This window comes from Pleurodeles waltl, chromosome 7 (assembly GCF_031143425.1).
Source record: "Pleurodeles waltl isolate 20211129_DDA chromosome 7, aPleWal1.hap1.20221129, whole genome shotgun sequence".
Lineage (NCBI taxonomy): Eukaryota > Metazoa > Chordata > Amphibia > Caudata > Salamandridae > Pleurodeles > Pleurodeles waltl.
In genome coordinates, this window is record NC_090446.1 from 1037315745 (window position 1) to 1037333033 (window position 17289).

At 44.0% G+C, this 17289-nt stretch overlaps 1 protein-coding gene across 4 annotated transcripts in view; it reads right to left on the minus strand.

The window, feature by feature from the left end:
* Window positions 1-17289, minus strand: part of CEP112 (centrosomal protein 112) — a 1991189-nt gene that overhangs the window by 1894051 nt on the left and 79849 nt on the right. For all 4 annotated transcript variants that reach the window (XM_069199882.1, XM_069199881.1, XM_069199883.1 and 1 more), the window contains exon 4: window positions 3342-3514. In XM_069199882.1, the coding sequence (XP_069055983.1) occupies window positions 3342-3514 (173 nt within the window). The remainder of the gene's footprint in view (window positions 1-3341; window positions 3515-17289) is intronic.

Sequence of the window (17289 nt, forward strand, 5' to 3'; positions counted from 1 at the left end):
GGTGGAAGAGGTTATATCAGCGATTTCACATCTAAAGGTTGGGAAGTCCCCCGGCCCTGATGGTTTTACGGCACTTTTTTTATAAGACCTTTTGTGCGGAAACTGCGCCGATTTTAGTACGGCTCTTCAACTCCTTTCGGACATCGGGGGTCCTGGCGCCCAGTATGTTGGACACTACCATCGCAGCTATACATAAGCCGGGGAAGGACCCAGAGGAGTGCGCTTTGTATCGGCCGATTTCTCTCCTGAATATAGATGCCAAGATATTCACGGGGATACTCGCCCATCGCCTTAATTTCTATATGCCGGGTCTTGTTGATCCGGATCAGGCAGGTTTTATTCTGCACCGAAAATGCAGTGGTAATACGAAGCGGCTTCTTCATTTGTTAGATAAAAATGGTCGATCTCGCAGGGAGGCACTTTTCCTCTCTATTGACGCGGAGAAGGCGTTCAATAGGGTACATTGGCCGTATCTTTTTATGGTGTTGGAGCGTTATGGATTAGGCCCCGGTTTTTGGTCGTGGATTCAATGTATATATCAGTCTCCTAGGGCTGTGGTCCGGGTTAACAGTACATTGTCTTTGCCGTTCCCCATTAGACGAGGGACTCGATAGGGGTGCCCGCTCTTTCCTCTCTTGTTTGCGCAATATATGGAGCCCTTGGCGCAGCGGCTGCGAGATAGTCCCCTGGTTTCCGGCGTGAAGTTCGGAGGCGATCATCACCTCATTACCTTGTATGCGGATGATGTGATCTTTACCCTGGCGGAGCCCGTGACTTTGTTGCCTGCGCTTATGGATATACTTGCTGAGTTTAGCAGGGTCTCTGGATTCCGGGTGAATATGCACAAGTCCCAGGTCCTTAGTTTGTTTGTAAGCTCAGACCATGAGGAAGATTTGAGAGCTCGATATCCCTTCCTTTGGTCGACCTCGCGGCTTTCTTATCTGGGGGTGGACCTGGCCCCTTCCGCTGCAAAGACGGCGAGCTTGAACTACACAAAGTTAGTTTGTGAAGTGCAGCAGGACCTGGAGTCTTGGGGGAGACTTAAATAGTCATGGCTAGGCAGGGTGGCGGCAGTGAAGATGACAGTCTTGCCGCGTATACTTTATGTGTTTCAGGCGCTTCCCTTAATCCGCCCCCACAGGTGATAGCGGCTCTTCAATCTGCGGTTTTGCGATTTGTCTGGGAGGGTAAATTGGCGTACCTCCCGCAACGGGTTTTGTACCGCCCTAAAGGGGAGAGGGGGCTGGCGGTTCCCTGCCTTTTGCGATATTTTCAGGCGACGCAGTTGCGTTTTCTTTTAGAGTGGAGTCGCCCACTTACTGAGAAGCATTGGTGCTTTATGGATCAGGCGGTGGCGGGCTCTCATATCTGGAAGGAGCCTTGGCTCCGTCGGCGGCACAGGGCGGGAGGTCTCTACTCTTCCCCGGTCACGGGAGCAACGTTACGCGTGTGGGATGCGATGACTTGCCGGTTGGGGCTTACGACGTTTCCATCTCCGATGACTCCCATAGGCGCGAATCCTGACTTTGAACCTGGGATACATGTGGAAGGCTTGCGACGTTGGTATGAAGGGGGCTGTAAGCGGGTGGGGAGCCTTTTTGATGAGCAATGGGTTATTCCTTTCAAGCAGATGAAGGAGACATATGGCTTGACAGAGGCGGATAGGTTGATGTACTATCAGGTCCGGCACTGGGCCTTGATGCCGGCTAATAGAGCATTAATAGATAGCCCGCTCACGCCGTTTGAGAAATGGCTGCTGATGAAGAAGGATGATAGGCGAGTAATTTCAGACCTCTATAGGTTTCTGCAAGGGGGGGGCGTCTGCCTAAGTCTAAGGGGCAGTTGAGATGGGAGAGGGAGCTGGGGAGGGAGCTTTCAGACGAGGAATGGGATAGTATATTTTATAGAGTACATCATACAGCGTATAATGCGGCAGGAACGGAGATGGCATATAAGGTGGCCTCTTACTGGTACTACACCCCAGCAAGGATACACGCATGGGACACTACCAAGTCTGGCCTCTGTTGTAAGGGGTGCGGCGGCATGGGTACACTGGTGCATCTACTCTGGCATTGCCCCAAGCTCCATAGATATTGGGAGAGTATTATAGATGGTATTGATTCAGCGTGTGATACTAAGATACCTAGTTTTCCATCCTACATCCTGTTGGGCTTGCCCAATTCCCTCACCTTTCCCTTGCGATTGCTAAGGGGGTGTCAGATGGCCCAGGCCCTCAGTGCGGCCCTGCAGCTGATTCTAGCTTCGTGAGGTACAGATAGGGTACCGACACATGTGTCCTGGCTCCAGAAACTTTGGTTTAGTCTGTCAATGGAGAAGCTTACTCTGGCCTCTCAGCAGCGGGTGGGGGACCTGAACATGCTTTGGAGACCGTTCCTCCGGATTTTATCCACAGAATATACTGAGTTGACATGCCCTGCTTACCTGAGAGTTTTAGGGCTGACTTGACCCTCTGGGAGAGTGCTTCTGTTGGGGGATTCTTGGGGGGGGGAAGGGGGGGGGGGGACGAGAGCAGTGGGGGGGAGGAGGAGTGGGGAATGGAGAGCTGGGAGAAGATGTGGCCTCTAGGGGGGAAGCACTGTTGGTGTTTTATTATTCTTTTGTATGTCTTGTTTATCAGGTTCGGAACTCGCAGCTATATAGATTTTTGTGTGTTGATCATCTGGTCTTCTGGTTGCAAGGAGAAGGATGGCGGGGAGGTCCCCTTGTGGCATTGAACAGGGATGCAGTGGAGGGGATTCTGTATGCCAAATTGGTTTTGTTTGTGTCACTCTGGTGTACCTTATTTACCACGCTACGATGTTCCGGACTTTATATGTTTTAATCAATAAACCAATAAAAAGATTTGATCCTAAGTTACTCCTGAGGAAGTTTGGCGTTGTTAACTAACTTGTCTGGCGTGTAAGAAAACTACACAGATTCACTGCTGGCAGACAGTTTTTACGAGCTGTATTTCTGTTCCACTGTACATGCTTACAAAGTCAATAGCAACACAATACAATATATGCAAGATGTGGGTTATTTGTTGTTATTAGAAAAAAAAAAACGTAATATGTAATATGCCCACCACAATTTCCACCCTCCCCTCATCCGAGCCCGATCTGCCCCATCTAAAACTAGGTTAGGAGGACATACGAAAAAACAATAAACCAAAGTGCAGACATTCTCTTTTATTACAGCTCATATTGCTCAAATGATAAAAATGCTAACTGTACACAACATGCAATTTAAGTGCTTCAATTGGTAGGTAATACTTTTTACTAGCACCCTGCTCAATTGCAAATGTCAAAGGGCACGATGAATGCATGCTCTTAAATTCCTACCTCCGTGATCGAATTGGTGAAGACGCAAAGGCAGGGTCATCTTTGATTGCTCGCCTCCAGGACTCATCTGTTTTCAGTGCTTGGGATCCCAATTCACTCATCACCCAATCTGGTACTTCTTCCTGGCTACTATTCCGTGCTCTGACTGCATTTGGTTCATCAAAATAGATAGACTATGGTAAAAACAAATTATTGTCAATTACCAGGGCACGAGCATGTCAAATATTCTTAAAGTATGATTAACCAAAAATCGAGGTCAAAGAAAATTCGAGGCAAGATTGGTAAAAAAATAAGAAAATAATCCTAATGTTTATGACTGTAGTTTTTATCTAGAGGTGCAAAAACACCATTTAAAAACCAGGCAGTTTAAGACTAAGGTATAAAGGCAAAAATTGAGGTCCCAATGCAAAATGGGAACTATAAATTTGAGACCTATTTTGCTAAATTATTTGGAAACCATGGGCCTGGTTCCCAAAGGAACTTGCGTGTAGTAAAGTACTGTGTGCATACAAAGATTACACCAAAAGTGCGAAGACTCCACTCTCCTAACTTTTCTATACGTAAGTCCCTTTTTGAATCGGGCCCCATATATTTAATGTATAGTGCACTTTAGTATATATTGTCAAATGATTGGCACGTGGGTGAACGCTAAAACCTGCCAAGGTTAAACAGAAGACAATGAATTGATAATTGGCATTAAAATCGCCTGACAAACACATTTGTACCCTTTTCTGACAATTTTGCACACATCACGATCTGTAGCTAGATCAAACTGATAGGTAATAGGAAATAAATCTACTACTCTCGAATAGCACACTCCCTTGGCCATACGTCTGACCAGAGGAACTAGACTCTAAGCCAAGGCCGCTGAATGATTAAAAAAAAAAAAAAAAGGCATCAAGATCAACAATAAACTGACCCTGCATCCATCGGTAAATGCGGTATTCCTTTCAGGGTTCTATCAACTCCACAGTATAAAACACATCTGCTTCATTTGTTCTCTTTTTCACGCAAGGTCACTGTAATAAATGACTTGGGTTCTGTGAAGTGACTATTGCAAAGTAGTTTGCTTAGGCCTACTTCAGAAAATGGTTTATACAAATGCAATTGATGTAGAACATGGCTACTAGGATATCACTAAACCAAACCAAAGATCACATCTCTCCATCGTTTGCTTCTCTGCTCTCTCTCTATCATTTGAATCTCTACCCTGTCTGCCAGTGGCAGAGCACATTACGTTCAAATTGCTGTGTTTATATTACGGAAATAGACCGTATCCTTTGTTACATGGCACTTGCAATGGATCCAGCCTACACATCGATTATGGTCTACTTTGCATGTCTCTTTGTCAATTACAACCATTTAAGAAAGCACAATCAGGCAGTCGAGTATTCTCAGGGACATCAGCTAAACTGTAGGACACCCATTGCGAGGACGTGTATTATTAGTTGGGATGGACTATAGTGCACCATAAGTAATAATGTCATTATCCCTGTTAGGGACAGTTAAGGATTCAGTAATTTACACTTGAGCTCAACCCCTTGTAATTGGGGCACAGAGCAGATAGGCTTAACTTAACAAAATGTGTAAAGCATCTAGAAGTACCTAAACAGTTAAAAATAAAGTCGAAAACATCACACAATTATAATCCCACTCCAAATTGTAAAAATAGAGCACAATTTGATGAACACAATGACACCACACTGATAAAATCCAATATGGGGAACGGGAGATACTGATTTGTAAAGTTTCAAATAAAAATAGCAATAAGCATTGAGAGGCAACCACTGTCATCTAGTTGCTTTGTGACTGGTACCTAGGCACGAGTTAAGACAGGCAGCGAGGGAGCGCAGGTCAGGTACAGAGAACAGGTTTGTCCCAGTCAGATATTTTACCTTCCGACCCAATCTCTAAAACGGAAGTCAAAAATCCTCAGCTGGGCATGGCAGTAGGGCTGTGACCGAGATGGGTTTCATAAGGCTGGATAAACAATTGGGTGAAGTTCCACTCTTGGAGAAATTCAAAATTCGCATACAAGGAAGGTCTCAGCCAGCCAGATGCAATAGATGCCTTTGCTCAGTGAAGACTTCTAATTTTGGACTTAGTCACTCTTTAGGAGTTCATATTTCTCCAGCAGGCAAGGCTGAAAGCTGTAGCCAAGCAGGGCTCCACGAGGCAAGAAACCTTCTCTGCAATGTCCTTCTGAAATGTATTTGCTAATGCGGAAAAGCGGGAGGAACCTGAATCTTCAGCATTGGATTGACTTGGCAGGCCTGTGCCGGTCTTCTGTACATTCTTGAGGCCAAAACTCTTAAAAACCTTTTTAAAATCCAAGGTTTTTAACTTACACAGAAGCAGCACACTGACAACAGCCAAGGGTTCCAAAACCACAGGAACAGCACTTGGGGGTCGGGATTCACTTCAACAGTACCCACTAACAGGGTTCAGGGCAGGTAAAGTAGAAACTTATCAGCTGGTTTTCCATGAAAGTAAGCTTTTGCAGCTTTTGTATCCCTGTAGCGTAACAAGAGGTCAGCCAAATGACCCTTGCCGTCTACTCCTTAGTCATGAGTACAAGTGGGAACCAGTCCAATCCTTGGAGTTCACCTCACAGGTCTCAACATCAGGTGCAAGCCTTCTTTTCTCTTCCACACATTCAGTATAGTGTTCTGAACAAGGTACCCAAGGAAGCCACATTTATACCTGGCACAAGCCTGTTGATGGGGGTTGTTGTAAAGACCCCAAAGTCAGACTCATTTTGAGCCTGTTACGTTAGCCTGTCTACCTTTGACTCATATGCTGCATGTCACTATCTTTTGCGGAACTCGTAAAAGTCTCAAATTATCCAAACTATGACCTTGATAAACACCAAAGATCATATAAGTCTGATACCAGTTCTCTGATTTCTAAGTTTGAAGGCCAGAGAGTGAATGCACAAAGTAGACATGCAGTCAGAATTGACATACTTTTGTCATGCTGGTTCATGCAAGTTATATCTTGTACTGTCCGGGTGTGTCTTGAACTAGGTGAAAGTGCCAAACGTAGCGTAAAGGTCAGTGGTCAATCCTACAAAAACTGAAAAAGAAAACAGGTAATTCCCCACCAACAACCTGATATTGGAGCAGGGCAGGGAAAGCAGGACAAAACAATCAGAGAACAACACACCTCAAATCTAAATGCTCTCGTAAGGAGAGTCGTAAATTATATCTTTATTATGACACTGCTATTTTGAGAAATTGGTCCAGACAAATTAATTGGGTACTGTATAAGACTGAACTCATCTGTGTTTTTTCTAGGTTTATTGTTGAATATGATATGCTGGTTGTAAATTATATGTATAAAGGTTGCAAGTTTGATTTTATTTTTTAATATTTCTGGGGGACTGGGCAGTCAAAACATTTTATTGTTTAAATCATTTTGAAAAATTTAAAAGCAAACTTTAAATAAACAAAAGTAATAAGAGGTATGTTTCATCAGATTAATTACTTTGCATGTTGACCGTAATTCACAACTGTCCTTACACGAGTATTTACATTGGAAGTGGGTTGTTCTCTGATTGTTCAATTCTGAAAATAACCCCATGGAGTCACCAACATTTTAGAGAGATTTTCACCCCAGGTTATTGCAAGAGGTCCTGCCAGACTGCCATTCTGCAGCAACATTCATTCCTGTGTTGAGAGCTGATACTCAGCCAATACTGAGAAGAGAGGAGCTGAGATCAGCTGAAGTGTGCTTTCCTTTTGAGGTACAACTTTCTCCCAGCCAAAGTCTGACAACTGCAGCTTATACGCTGTGAAAAAGTATAAAGTATGCTACATCCCAAGAGGCAAATTAGCAACTCCAAGTTTTCATAGTGTATTGCATAGAAGTAGGTTATGTTATAAACAGTCATAATTTTCCTGCTGTTAGTGAAATGATTTAGTGCTGTTTTAATTGTATTCTGTGTGGTTATTATTCACGTACTAAGCAAAAGTATGAGACTTGAAATAAACACCTTTAAATATTTAGGGCCATGGACTGGGCTATTACGAGCATTCATCTGTGGAAAATCCCGTTCCTCTCACATCAGAAACACTCTACGCCTCGCCAATCACAAGGGTGACGTTGCGGGTATGGGACTATCACACATAAAGGTCTGATGACATTCCCATCGCCTCTGACCGCTCTTTTAGAAATCATTGACTTCACCCCAGGCCTTGATGAGGCAGCATTTCTTCGCTGGCTAAAGGCCAGATGCCATTCTATAAGTAATCTTTTTGATCAAGAGGTTCTCATGACATTCAATCAATTGAAACTTCACGATGACCTACCAGAAATAGAAAGATTACTCTATTTCCAGCTCAGACATTGGGTTTCACATAGCCCAATTAAACAGGGGGCCTGTCGTCCACAGACGACATTTGAAAAATGACTTTTCCTAAAGAAGAATGACCACAGGCTGGTGTCAGAATTATACGCCTTACTCCTCCCATCGCCTGTACCAGAAAAAAGCCCCCTCTCAGATATGTTGGGAGCAGGTACTGGGCAGGCTGCTTACGATGGAAGAATGGGCAGATATCTACTTCCAAGCTAAACACACAGCTACCAGCTCGGCGAACATTGAAACAGCCACAAAAATAGTGACATACTGGTATCTTACACAGAGGCAGCCCAAGACGTAGCCCCGATTGTTGGTGCCACTGTGGACAGCGAGCCACCCTGCTCCACATCCTCTGGGACTGCCCTAAAATAGCCTCATTTTGGGAAGCTGTTCTGAAAGATATAGACATATCCCTCAAAACGTCCCTCCCTAGATTCTCAGCCTACACCATATTAGGCCAGATAGGCCTAGCCCTAGGAGCAGCACACCAGACGATCCTGGCGTAGTGGGGGACCAACAGAATTCCCATACATCAGCAGTGGCTACACCGGTTATGGCATATCCTGAGGATGGAAAAACTCACTCTGTCACAGCGCGCACCAATGCCTATAGGGAGATATGGGCCCCATTTATTGCTTTGCTAACCTCCGAGTTTGATGAATTATCCTGCCCCAAGTATCTGCGACTTCTACGCCTTGCTTACCTGCCTCCACGACTTTAGCTAGCTACACAATTGCCAAGCACAGCCGTTCACTTATCAGTGGAACCTGTAAGGAAGAGCAATGTTGAGTACCCTCATTTCAGTTGGGTTAGGGAGGGGGAAGTTGTTAAAAAAGAAAGTTTACTACAACAGTACATGATTGAACTTAAAATTCGGTTTGCCCCCGCCAGCAGGCGGATGTAAGCGGTTGTATGTGTAAGTTTAATTTCAATAAACAGAGTCCTCATTACGACTTTGGTCGTCGGAACACTCCGATCGCCAAAGCCACGGGTAAGAGGCAGCCATCATTCCGGCTGCCTCCCCCCCCCAGTCGTATTATGATGTTCTCGTTGGAAACATGGTATTACGACGTTCCCGCTGGTCAGACAGGCGGGAACAGTGCTATGGTATTGGCCCCGGCTCCCTATAGGAGTACACAAGCACCCTGGGTATGTGCAATATATGCAAATGTCTGCATGGGCAGTGCAGGGCCCCCAGCACTGTGTGTCCACCCGCCTTTCCATGGCCGGGTCCCCACCATGGAAAGGCTGGCAGAAACAGGAGTCGTGATCAGCACTGTCCATGAGTCTGCCCGCTGTCCAACCTGGCGGTCCGACCAACAGGGTCGTAATGTGGCGGTCGTACCGCCTGGAGTTCGGCAGTTCAACCGTCTTCGCATTGCTGGTGGTCTCAAAGCCAACAGCCCTTAATGAGGGCCTTAGTCGCTTTTCCTAATGCAATACTTGGGTATGATATTCCAAAGAATAAAACACGCTTCCAGTTACCACTGCATCCCTGACCCCCTTATTGGACTGTTAGCAACCCAGAAAAAACAGACGGCACACCAACAAGTATGTCAAGTGGGGCTGTGTGGGGGTGACAACAACTTAAACTTTCACGCTTAAGCATCGGTGTGCTGAAGTAAGTTCAGGCGACTGTGGGTGGGAAAGCCAAACCTTGTAGAACTAGACCAGAGACCTAGTTTACGCAACAGGATGACTCCTGGCCTCTCCTCAGCCAGTAATGAAAAGGCTCCCAACCTACTTTAGTTTATGTTCCTGTATGCCCGCAGGGACGGGGAAATCATATCGCCCGACGCCCAAGCCATGTTGATTTTCCAAACGGGCAATAAGATTTAATGTCTATTTTGTCCGATGGACAAGTAGACATTAAATCAATAATTAGCTTTGAGCGCGGGCTTTGCCGCGCTCCCCCACGGCATCGCGCTCGAAAAATGTGTGGCCCGCCCCCTCCAAACACTCTCTCTCCGTGGCGGGTAGGAGCAGAGCAGGTTGCGGCCACGCTCGGGCAGTGCAGCAGAGGAGATAAAGCTAAGGGCTGCAGGGAGGGTGTGACAGGCAGCAGTGACCTTGTTTAAACATACGCGAATGCATACGTTTAAACAAGGGCCTTGCTGCCCATGTGATCGCAGGGCAGGCCATCATCATTACACGTTTATGTGTAATGACGATGGCCTGCCCTGCCTAATGACAGGCAGCAATGTCCTTGTTTAAACGTACGCAAACGCATACGTTTAAACAAGGGCCTTGCTGCCCATGTGATCGCAGGGCAGGTCATCGTTATTGCACATATAAGTGTAATGTCGATGGCCTGCCCTGCGATCACACGGGCAGCAAGGCCCTTGTTTAAACATACACGAATGCATACGTTTAAACAAGAGCCTTGCTGCCCGTGTGATCGGAGGGCAGGCAGCAATGTCCTTGTTTAAACGTACGCAAATGCATACGTTTAAACAAGGGCCTTGCTGCCCGAGTGATCGCAGGGCAGGCCATTGTCATTACACATATATGTGTAATGATGATGGCCTGCCTGCCTAATGAAAGGCAGCAATGTCCTTGTTTAAACGTACGCAAACGCATACGTTTAAACAAGGGCCTTGCTGCCCGTGTGATCGCAGGGCAGGTCATCGTTTTTACACATATACACGTAATGACGATAGCCTGCCGTGCGATCACACGGGCAGCAAGGCCCTTGTTTAAACATACGCAAATGCATACGTTTAAACAAGGGCCTTGCTGCCCGTGTGATCGCAGGGCAGGCCATCATCATTACACGTATATGTGTAATGATGATGGCCTGCCCTGCTTAATGACAGGCAGCAATGTCCTTGTTTAAACGTACGCAAATGCATACGTTTAAACAAGGGCCTTGCTGCCCTTGCGATCGCAGGGCAGGTCATCGTTATTACACATATACGTGTAATGACGCTGGCCTGCCCTGCGATCATTATGGCAGCAAGGCCCTTGTTTAAACAAACGCGTTTGCATACGTTTAAACAAGGGCCTTGCTGCCTGTTAGATCCAGCTCTGTTCTGGAGTGAGTCTCCTCCTGATGAGCTTATATAATTCTTAAACAGATAATATAGCGTTTTCTTTTAATTTATGTTTAATGTGGGTGATGTGTGAGAGTCTATTACAGACATTTTGCAGACAAATGTGTTTATGTCTCATGCAACATACATAAGGCTTCTATTGGATCAAAACAGGACAGACAGTGTCACAGAGATTATTTTCAGTAATATTGAGCTGTTGCTGCGTTGCAATATTGAAAACATACACCACATTCCTGAATATGAGATGTAAACACATTTCGAATTTAGACAAGTGTGCCTGTGCACTGTCCGTGACCTGGCCAAAGACAGCATGAAAGAGCTGAAACTGGCTCAGAAATCAGAATCTGTTGCGACGAGGGGCCCCCAAAATATGTGTGGCCCAGGGCCCCCAAAATCCTTAAGATGTCCCTACTTAGGGAGAATGATTTGACCATGATTAACAAATGTTATGAAATATGCCATCTGTCATCACTTCTTCCGCAGGGCAGATATAAATGCTTTATTGTGTAGCTGTTTGTTAATCTATGGAAGGCGATCTTTCTTATAAGACAATTATGTTTACAATGGAATTACACCATGTTAGAGAAGAAGGGTAAATATCCAATTGAATTACTTCAATCATGTATGTGTCTGATATAGGTGTCCACAAGACCTTCCTGGCAAATTGTGGATAGCCTCCTACTGGTGACACCTGGCCGTACTTCACATAATCACAAATGTTTACCTTGTGTCAAAAAGCATGCTTTGCTGGAGTTCTATTCCTGATATCTTGTCTGGGGTGAGGTAGAGGCATAACAACTAGAGCTGCCAACTTTGGAGCTCGGGAACCAGACTCAGTTCTCAGCATCAGCTCAACAGCATGTGAGTCTGAGCAAATCACTTAATCTCCCTGTGCTTACAAAAAATGAATGTGGCATTGTATAATGTAAAAGGTGCTCCTGTAAAGCGCTCCAATACCTTTGGGTCGCGTTTGCACTATATAAAAATGCAAAAAATATATTAAAAAATTATGAGCATTCGGGTATCTTAGCTGTTGTCTCTATGAAACAGACACATTACAAACTGGTATATTAAAACCCTGCTGCAAGTCTTGCCCTTCTGCTCACCATCCTGAGACTGCAACATTTTTTCCGTTATTTTTAATGGCTGCTCGGGGCAGGCATTAAAGTGTCAGGCCCATAGTAACCTATGGGACTCCCTAGTGCTTTGCTGCACTAGCGCCATAATTTATGGCGCTAATCTAGCAATGTGCCACAATAGCACCATAAATTATGACTCTATTGTAGGAACGAGCGCCATGGTGTGCCGTATTGTAAATACGGCGCAACCATGGCGTGGTTAGGAGGAGCAGGGGTGGCACAAGAAAGGTAGCGCATCAGGACGGATGAGCCACTTTCTTGTCGATCTTGCCCCTGGTCTTTAAAGTGATCTGGGATTCCAACCTACAGAAACATTATGGTTTTAGACGTCCAAATAATGGGTTCAAGGCAAAGCTGCAGTGCCATTTTTGAGGGAAATCAAGACAGGAGCGAATCGTGGAGGCTAGCTAAAACTCTCTAAGGTCTCTGCAGCCAAAGAAATCAAATGGCAGGTACTAAACGTGCTGGAAATGTGCTAAAATCCACAACTCTTTTCACTGAGATATCAAACTCTAGGGGCCCATATTACAAGGCAACTGGTTGTGGCTAAGATTGTCAGATGTAACTAGAGAACGGGGGTTTGAGGTCAAAGTCAGCTCCATCTTTTTCGATTTGAGATCCACAGAACTGTAGCCCATACAAAGATGGTTTAAACAGTTCTGAAAAGTGGACCACCAGCCCCATATATCAATAAAATATGACACAAGGCTGAGGTTGAAAGAAAAGTGCTGTGTTCCTTTCTGGCTGGTAACATGCTGATACAGCCTCAGATGTAATTGAATTTTTGTTATGCTAAAATGAATGGTATATTTGAATCCCATTTAGGTAAGCTTGTCCTTTTCCAAAGCCCACATCCTTGTTCTTAGTGTAAATCTTTTCTTGGTTTGTAGGTCTACTGTGCAGTCAGTGTAGCACCAGACTCCGTGCGATCACAACTTGGCAGGAAATCACTACGAACCATAGCAGCATAAAGCTTCACTGCAGCACGCTGCCTCAGCCCCTTGTTCTCAGAGAGTTTGGAAAACTGTCTCTAGATTTATTGGAGTCTCCTATGTGGAAGGCTTGTTGCAACTGGCTCTACATTTCTGGACTGTGAGTATAAAACTGAATCAAGTTGTCTCAGACTTGATCACTTTGTCCTGTTGACAGCAAATATGTCTCAGCAAAGTATTTTCAACTTTGGATTCAAAAGAAATAAAGACACTGATAAAGAAAAGCCAGTAGAAGGAAACCAAAAAGAACCAACTGAGGTTCCGTCTTGTACCAACCCACATAATACTAACCTAAACAAGAACAAAAAGTATGATGCTGAAAAAAGAAAACAAGTTTTTCAGTCTCACTGGGTGGAATCCTGGCCATGGCTAGCCCTGAAGGAAAGCCAGGAAGGAGAAGGACCAAAAATGTACTGCACTATTTGTCAAAAATATCCTACTGTAGCAGTCAGGTATTCAGGTTCAGGTAGAAATGCATTCTTAAGTGGATGTGACCAGTTGCGCATTGAACCAATTAGAGCTCACGAAACTAGTAAGGCACATATGACATGTGTTTCATGGCACCGCCAGGAAATGAAAGAAACGGCGTTGCAGTCTCAGACTCTTAGAGCGAGTACCTCAAATTCCAGTCCCTCTACAGAGCAGCCCCTCATCATGAAAGAAGTGCAAAAGTTGAAGGAGAGAGAAAGAAAGAAACTGACCATCTTGTTTAACAATGCTTACCTAATTGCAAAACAAGGTAAGCCACTCTCAGACATGGAAACAAGATGTAGGGCTATGAAGAAAACCGGTGTGGATATAGGAGAAAATTAAACAAACCGTGAAACGGCCTCAGAGTTAATAAGATATGGGGCAGATATACTTCGACAGGACATTAAAAAAATAATTTAAAATTCTCGCTTCATTTGCATTATTGCGGACAGAAGCACAGATAATGCCATCATTGAACAGTAAACTGTGCTGGTGAGAGTAGTCAGTGATGGGAAACCCTGCACTCTATTGGCAGATCTTGTTCCACTTGAACATGCACATGCTCACGGTGTCCTGGATGGTATAGCTAAAGGAATCCAAAGGTTATCTTTGGATTTAGTAGGTATGAGGTCCACAGAATATCCAGGCCCATCACTAATAGCTGTCAATTTTGATGGTGCTGCAGTTATGATGGGATCTAAGGGAGGAGTTGCAGCACTTATAAAGAAAGACATTCCTTTTCTTCTACCGTTCCACTGTGTAGCTCACAAACTTCAGCTTGGGATTCTAGACACTGTAAAATCCAAACCCTACATTTGTCAGTTTGAAGAAACTTTGAAATGGATTTTCAAATTTTACTGGTATAGTCCTAAGAGGCGACGAGATGCCAAAGAAATTTCAAGAATAATTGATGAAAACTTTGCACATTTCACTGATATTAAACAGGTTAGATGGGTATCCAGCAAAACCCGAGCTTTGGCAGCCATGTAACAAAACCTGCAGACAGTGGTTCTACAACTGGGACAGGTTGCTGCTGGGAGTGATGATTCTGCTGCTAAGGCAAAAAAGTACCTCTCAATTGTAACTAGCTTTACATTTATAAAAAAAACATTTACAGCCTGAGAGATGTTCTGAAGCCAGTGTCTCAGCTTTCAGAATTCTTTCAGTCTGATGAACTGCTTTTATTGCATGTTCCACCTGCTGTAGAGAGGTGTGCATTGACCCTAGTAGGCCTTAAGAGTGAGTTGGGCGAATACATGCAGCAGTTTATAAAACTGTACCACCCTGAAGAAAAAAAGTTTGGAAACATTTCTACTGATGGCTGGGAAATAAAGTTATCAGGCTGCTGTCCACCAGCAGCAACAATACAAAGTGACAGTGAGCTCATTGACAGTGTAGTTAAGTACATTGATGAGAGGTTTGCAAATTTTAATTCCATGCCAGTTCAAGGATTTCAGGCATTTGATTATACACTATGGCCAGAGAGTAGAGAGGAACTGTATAAATATGAGCTCTCGGATATTGAGCCAATTGTTCAACATTTTGAAGTACTTTTCACCAGAGACGAGCGGTTGGCAATTGTAGAGGAGTTTTGTGGACTTAAAACCCATATGAAAAGCTTTCAGAGCAAAGGCATTCCGGTATTGCCTGCATACTCCACCCTGCTAGCAACAAATCCTTCTACGTTAACTAATATATTAAAGCTCGTAGAGATGATGTTCACATTTACTGTGTCTACAGCAGAAGCTGAACGTGTGTTTTCTGCAATGAATGTCATTAAGAACCCACTAAGAACACAGTTAAATCAAGAATTGCTCCAAGATCTAATTCTTCTTAAAATAGAAGGGCCAAACTTTGAAGAATATGACCCCAGCAGAGCTACTGATCTCTGACTTACAACAGGAGGAAAAAAGCATGTGTGCGGACATAAGAGGCCACATATATTATAACTACTGAAGTATCGTCAAGTATTGTCAATGATGAGTCTTAGAGCAGCTTGCCATGCAAGATCATTTACTGCTGTATTCCTATACAATTTCTATACTTTTGGATAATAGGGATAATGTAGCTGCTTTTCAAGTTTTTCTTTAGCATGATTACGAAGCACTGAATAATTATTAGTTTAATAAAACAAAATAAAAACACATTACATGTTTCTGTGTCAGCCCTTATAATTGATGTAGGAAGTAGGTGGGACAAGTGGATTTTTCAGGACATGTAGATCTCATTAGCATTTTGTCCCTTGGCCAAGTAGATTATTTTAAAAATTCCACACCCCTGATGCCCTACTGCAAACAACCCCAGAGTGCCCATCTCTACCTAAATCCAACATGGCAGAAACTTTCTAACCCTGTGTAGTGCTCCTATGCCCACCTTAGAGGCTTGGCGAAGGAAATGGGCAACCACTCCTATGTGGTCACTCAAAACCGGTTCTGGGACAGCTCTTCTCCCTCTGAGACTGGAGAATAGCTGGCTAGTTAGACAAAGGGGAGGCAGGCCCAAGTGTAAGTTACATCTGCCAATGATATGGTAGGCATCCTTCAAAGATATGCAAGGGGCTAGGTACGGTCCCAGGCCTTCCAATAAGGGGAAGGTCAACGTCTCCTCACACCCAAGGCCTTGGTCTCAGCATGGGAGCCACATTACACCTAATTAAGGAGCTAGTCAGCTCTTGGGTGCCAGCTGAAAGCTGAGGCTGACAGGCGTCTAGTGACTTTAGACAGGCTAAAGGTAACTTTTTTTTTTTTTAAGTACCTTTTGTAAAACATTTGTTACAAAACCAACTTTACCAATGAATGGGATGCATAATCAATAATTTAAAAAGTCCAATAATGAACTTTTTTGTCTGGTTTCTGGGCAAAGATAACTTAATTAACTTTAATAAAGTATTCCAACGCGTTGCCACGGAACAGCTACCCTGCTATAGTGAAACAGCATATAGGGCATTGTCACTGTAAGAAAATGTTCAATAATAAGCTTTTCAATGTCTTACTTTCAAATATCATGCTCCAAACCTTATGGGCATTCAAGGCATACTTAGATGTGATTTATTATATTTAAAAGGAGGATTCAGGTCTGTCAAAAGGGGTTATTTTGAAAGGCAGAATGTTCAGTTTAAATTTGCACAGCCATGTTACTGATGGCAGGCTTGCAGTCATGTTTTCACTGTCACTTAAATGGTGACATAACATTGCTGCAGTATACTAGTGCTGCAGTCCACTAGTACAGGGGTGTGGAATTTATTAAAATATCTACTTGTCCACGGGACAGGTTGCTTCTCAAATCTACTTGTCCTGTAAAAAGATCTACTTGTCCCTTTGGTGCCATGTAGTGTGGCGCCAAATTATAGCAGCAATCTCATTATGTAAGAGCTCTGATAATAGCCTCTCTGATTATGCCAGGGCTACTACCATAGTAGGGCTTGAATACTAGCAGTTTCAATCCCTACTGTAGCAATTTCCTTATTTTTCCACCTTTCTGCAGATCTGCATACTGGGGCTGGAGGAAGCAGTAAGCAATAGTTCCAGGGCTGGAATGCCTTTGAGTCTGCAAACCTACTAACCTGCATGTTTTAAAGATTTTCACCAGCTTCTCTCTAATATTTTCCCATAATAAGAAAGGTTGGACATTTACTCCTGACAATGGCAGAATTAGAACTTCTTCCATGGTTGGGAAGAAAGTGGCTGGAGGGAAAATGAACTTGCAAATGCTCAATAGATTTTCACATGAGCAAATCTACACATGCGTATTTACCCATGCTAAAATACAGTTCACAAATATTTTATAGGGGTACGACATATACCATGGGTGCACTTTTGTGACTTTCTTTAAGAATTTGGGGCCACATGTAGGTAGGTTCAGATTTGTGACCCGCAAATTGCGAGTCGCAAATCCGAATGTAGGATGGTGTCCCTGACACCATCTGTGATTCGC